At 39.6% G+C, this 6,000-nt stretch overlaps 1 protein-coding gene across 2 annotated transcripts in view; it reads right to left on the bottom strand.

Annotated features, from left to right (window-relative positions):
* Nucleotides 1-1,387: 1,387 nt before the first annotated feature.
* The window catches only part of SUPT3H (SPT3 homolog, SAGA and STAGA complex component), an 827,513-nt gene continuing 822,900 nt past the window's right edge, over nucleotides 1,388-6,000 (bottom strand). For both annotated transcript variants that reach the window (XM_033937114.1, XM_033937116.1), the window contains one exon: nucleotides 1,388-2,378. Coding sequence is in view for 1 of the 2 variants with exons in the window: in XM_033937116.1 (XP_033793007.1) it covers nucleotides 2,337-2,378 (42 nt within the window). In the remaining variant the exon portion in view is untranslated. The remainder of the gene's footprint in view (nucleotides 2,379-6,000) is intronic.

Raw genomic sequence — 6,000 nt, 5'->3', positions numbered from 1 at the left:
TTTGCATGTTATATAAGTATATGAAAATAAGAGAAGATGTGGCTGAACTTATCTGTCCACAGAGCTATCCAGTACTGATAGTGATGTTAATTCATTCACCATTGTATATTTCCTGAAGCTATGTTCTTGTTTACTTTGGGTCATCCAATAAAAGCAAGAGGCAGAATATTTCCTCTACATACCACAAGTGACACACTGATTCTGTATGGAATGAAGCAGTCTGTCAAATAGTAGCCTGTCAGTTTACTTGACAAACAAAACATCTTTTTTTTTGAGAGAGAGAGAAATGAACCATATGTTGAGTCTACACTCTTGGGGTTATTTTTTACTTGGTCTGCTCCAGCATCCCCTTCTTGCACTTTGGTTCTGAATATTTCAAATACACCTTTTTCAAAAGGAATAGCGAAGGCATAGGACAATTTTGACTGCAGTGCTCACTACCTAAAATGCTCCATTTTGTTTCCATCTGTATAGTACCTTACAAAAACAAAATAACTACCGATGACCTTGCCTAAACTTGTTTATTTTGGATGCTTAATGCAGAGTTATAATTTTCCATGATTAACCATGCCAAGAAAAATAACAATGATGATGAAAAAATGGTTTAATTATATACCTCTAGAAACCCAGCTAGAATGCCAAAAATCAAAACAGATTTTTTATACATATTTTATTTTTTGCATACAAACTTGCCACACAACTATTTAGACAAAACATGAGGAATACAGCTTAAAGAATCTAAATATCAATGAATGCATCTTTGTCATACTTAAGTTCACATTTACAAAGCTTTAAATTTTTATTACAATGCACAATTAGAAATACAGATTTTTTTATGACTTGATAATCTGAATGATTTAATTTATTAAAGTGAAATATGGCAGGATCTGACAAGTACAATAATGTAAAGAAAAAAATATAAATGATAATAATGATAGCAAAATATTTCTTTATCTACCCACTTCTAAAGGTCATTGTTCTTCAAGCTAGCCCTGAAATTCCATCACCACCTCCTTCCTCGAACAGCCTGTTTTCAGGATATCCACAATGAATATGCATGAGATAGATAAAGAAACAACAGAAGTATTAAAGGCAAATCTACCTCCTGCATATTTAGTTAGATAATCTGAAAACTAGAGTGCCCAGGACTAACTTGAGAAACATTGCTCTAGATCAGGCTTAAAACAAAAGGAATTGACCCTGAAATATCCACAGAGAAGAAAATCCAAAGAAAACCAAAAAAGCTCTGTGGAATTTTGATGTTCCAAAATGGACTTTATTTGAAAGTGTCAAAGTTCCAAAGATACACTGAAATCATCCACATAAAATAAATTCATCCACATAAAAATAGGTTATCCACATAAAAGCCTTAAAGGACCTAGTCCGCTAGGGATACAGGACCCAACACGGTCCGCGTTTCGACAAAAAGTCTTCTTCAGGGGTTCCTGGGGGTCCTATAAAGGTGAATACATGGGAAACAATTGTGTGGTGAACCGGAAGTGAGACACTGCTCGTTTCCCATGTATTCCACCCCAGGATTCAAAAAATCTGATCTGAGATTTCAAGACTGTGGCTTGTGATTTATAAATTGTTACCAGGTCATTTCCACCAAGTAATTTTGGAGCATCAGGACTCAGATTATTTTTTATGGGCAATATAAGGATTGAGCAATCAAAATACACTACCACTCATTTGACTCAAAGTGCTATTTTAGCTGTTCATGAAATATTGATCTATATCTGTGGTCTCTATATTGTGATGGATGGACTTCCTAACTTGTTTCTTGCTATCCTACCTAGTGATAAATCGTTTAAAGGGATTTCAAATTCATAGGAAGAAATTTGGCACATCTCTCTACAAGCAATCTAGAGCAACTTGCTGGTCTTCAGTAAACATCTTCAGGCAACGAAAGAGATGTATTTTATGAGCCCTTTATTACATCCTCATAAGTTCAGCAGTTGCTAGCCTTGTCTCCAAAATCTGTTTGCAAACCATATCCATAAAAATATATTCCATTGAAAAAAAAGTATACGCACAACACTGTAGTTTGCATATGTTGGCTGGAAGCTATAAATACAATGCAAAGCGTCAACATTATATGAGGTGCATTTTTGTCCCAAACATCCTGCATTCATTAGCAAAATGCTTCAGCTAGTAAAGTGTAATAAGGACTGTGGGAGTTGGAAAAAGAGAGCAAGTCCGCTAGTCAGCAGTCACAACAAACAAGCCCACTCACTGAGAGCTCATGCATTAATGTGTCTTTATTTATTCTCACATTTTCACAGGAAAACAAGTCACCTTAATATAGCACTGGCTTTCCTGTTTCGTTGGTCATCCTAGCAGGCCAGAAAAGTCATCCCACTTCTGCGGTATGCATTCTGTAAAAGAAAAGAGGAAAATCTGTAATGAATTATTACGTCAGTTCCAGCGAGAGGAAGAAGCCAGAGAGAGGAAAAAAAAGCAAGGATTTCTTCCTGTTCGGAGACAATTCTGGTGGCAATCTAATAGCATGCTTGATCTGAACATTTCTGGTGGTGAAACTGTAAGCAACTCTTCTGCCTATTAAAAAAAAATCTGTGTGGTTAACAAGTGGTTTGCAATGCTATTTTGGGAAAACAGAAGATACCGAAAGCTACGGCATCTTATTTTATTAATTACCTACTAAGTATGTTGGTGAAAATAAATGCCACAGTGCTGAAGCTTTGTGTCTCGGATAAGTATGTGTTCTGTATTCACTGTAATCAAAAGTTCTTTCAAGTTTAAGTACTGGCACACACAGCAGCAGCTCATGTTAGCTGGAAATATTTGTCTGGTTTCCATTTCTTTTTACATACCATTCTCTTTATAAACTCATAATGGAATTACTGCTTAGCTTGGATCACACCAGCTTTTCTCTTTTTCAGTTCATTAGATAAGAACATAAGAATTTGCCTCCGCTGGGTCAGACCAGAGGTCCATCCCGCCCAGCGGTCCCTCAGGCCTATCACCTGTGCATTGGTCCCTGATACTAGCTCATATTTCCAGGTATTCTGTTAGCTCCTTAACATTAAACTCGATTATTTCATAATTTTCGTCTTTCACCTCTTACTTCCATTTTCTAGAGCAGGGCTGCCCAAGTCCGGTCCTGGAGATTTACTGGCAGGCCAGGTTTTCAGGATATCCACAATGAACATGCCTGAGAGAGATTTGCCTGCACTGCCTTCTTGGTATGCAAATCTCTCTCATGCATGTTCATTGTGGATATCCTGAAAACCTGGCCTGCCAATAGATCTCCAGGACCGGACTTGGGCAGTCCTGTTCTAGAGGGACTATTCTCATCTTGGTTTTGGTATTTTCCAGCTCACACTATTCAAAAATAGCAAGCACTAAAATCAACACAAAAGCTTCTCCCTTTACTTACACTGTACCCCCATCTGTGTCTCACTCCCCATTGGTGCTATTTTCTAAAATGGTATACACTGGTCATAAAGTGGTGACATGATAGCATTAGGAAGTACAAAGGGAAGTGCGAGCAGCGAGGCCATATAGAGGGAAAATATGGAGGAGGGCAAAAATTGCTCCCAGCCCTCCAACTTCTCTTGTTGGTGGTGGGAGGTGAGGGGGGAGGGGACTCACCAGTTTACGCACCATACTTTACTCTTGGGGGAAACTGTGCCATTGTACAATGCAGGATTCCCCTCATGCATAATTTTGTACAGGAATCAGAAGGTATCAGTGACTTGCATTCTTTCCCTCTCTCCTCAATGACAGAACTACCATCACCCCACATGTATACACCCTGACCACCCCAAGGCTGCTCTCCTTCCCAGAGAAGAATAGCTACACATCAAGCCCCTTCACTTCTCTTCTGCCACCCCAGTCTGACAGCTAAATTTCAACTTCCTTCCGACTGTGCATCCAATATTTATTTCTTTCTGCCTCCTGCACACTTTCCTCCTCCGGACCTCATTCCCTGCCCCTCCAACTTTTCTTCCTCTCTCCTCCACCCCAATTGACAATATTTCTCCCTCTCTTATTTATTTATTCAATTTTCTATACCATTCTCCCAGGGGAGCTCAGAATGGTTTACATGAATTTATTCAGGTACTCGAGTATTTTTCCCTCTCTGTCCCAGTGGGCTCACAATCTATCTAATGTACCTGGGGCAAAAAGGGGATTAAGGGCTAGATTCACAAAGCAAACCGATCATGTACCGATTGGTTTGCGACCCCTTAGCGAGCCCGGCCTGATTCACTTACCTCTCTGCCGACCATCCTCCAATCCGTGCATGCAAATGAGGGCAACGGCATGCAAAGTAGGCAGGGACCCGATTCACAAATCAAAACCCTGCAACACTGACTGGACTGGCCGATCACAAACAAGCGACTGCTGAGGACCAGTCGCTGAAGTCCTTTCCGTCTGCCCTACCTTCTGCCGCCCTGCTCTCTTCCCTGTCAGCCCCGGTTCAGCACCATGACTCGATCAGTTAGTAGAGGGATGAAACACTCTATTTTCAACATTTGTGCAGCTTCTTTCTTCCTATTCGACGGAACTGAAACTCATAGCTGTAAGCCGCCTGCCTGCTGTATAAGCCGCCTCCATGCCCCGATCGCCTGCCTGCCGGCCCTGACTCTCCCACCCTTCCCCTGGGTCCAGTGCATGCAATAGTAGTTAATGGAGCTCAGCCCAAGAATCTGTTCACCCCGATCTTCCAGCCCTTAGCTCCTACTCTCTGCCGCCTTCCCTGCAGTGCGAGCTCGCGGGTTTAAAGCGGGGAGGGCTTCAACGGGAGTCTCAGCAATTTGGAATATAAGGACAATGCTGGGCAGACTTTTACAGCCCATATCCCAAAAATTATGACTTGATTTGGATAGGCTGGAATGAGATTTGAACTCCAGTAGTTGAAATCTAAGGACAGCATCGGGCAAACTTCTACAGTCTATGGCTCAGAGATATCAAAGAAAAAAGACAATTTAATTATGAATTTATAATGCGTGTACCTGTGGGGCAGACTGGATGGATCATTTGGGTCCTTTATCTGTAGTCATTTACTAACTTTTCATAAAGCAATTTTTAGTTTTTATAGCTATATAATACAAACAATACAGAGCAGAGCTGGACCAATTAGAAAAGGGAATCAAAGTGCTAGAGATGTTATGATTCACAAAAGGGATATTAGGACACTCTAGTATTTATTGAGAGTTAAGTTCCAACCCAATGATCCTTTCAGAGTTAGAGGGGAATTGCATATCTAATATGCTTCATACTACACTGCTAGTAACAAACTAGATAAAATATTGGCATCATATCTGAAAGAGAAAAAAAAGAAAACCTATTCACTAAACTAAAGATTCTCAAGGAAGCTTTCAGAAAAGCAGGAATAGTCTTCCAGTCCCATGACTACAATAACCAGCGATACCAAACAGAATAGGCAGGACAAAGAATAACATCAATTTTCTTTGTTTTAATTAAATGTGCAAATTACTGTATTACAACTCATAAGAGCACGAAGAGATAACAAAGAAACACAACACCTTTCATACATAATCCACACCAAAAAGAAAGAGGATCTTCCTAAAATATGAAAATCATGAAATCAGATGATGATAAATCTCCAGAAAACTGAGCCTAATCCTATTTACTGACTCCATTATATTAATGGAAACGCAGACGATTTGTTCCGCAACACAAAAACTTTAATACTTGTATTGCAAGACCTCACTCACTACACTCTTGCAGCATCAGAGAGAGAAAACCCATTGGCTCAGTTGTGATGATGTGACGCGTGTATATTGTATGTACTTGTATTGCAAGACTTTGCTTGTTTAGAAAAGTCACTACACTCTTGTAGTGTCAGAGAGAGAAGAACCATCGGCTCAGTTGTGATGTGTGTATACTGTATGTACTTGTATTTCAAGACATTGCTTGTATATCAAGTTAAAATTTAATCAAATGTTTTGCTTGTCTTGCAAAACACTTGCAAACCAAATTATTTGCAATCCAAAGTTTTTTTGTATTTTA

Source organism: Geotrypetes seraphini, chromosome 3 (genome assembly GCF_902459505.1).
Source record: "Geotrypetes seraphini chromosome 3, aGeoSer1.1, whole genome shotgun sequence".
Taxonomy (NCBI): domain Eukaryota; kingdom Metazoa; phylum Chordata; class Amphibia; order Gymnophiona; family Dermophiidae; genus Geotrypetes; species Geotrypetes seraphini.
This window is presented reverse-complemented; position numbering and strand designations above follow the sequence as displayed.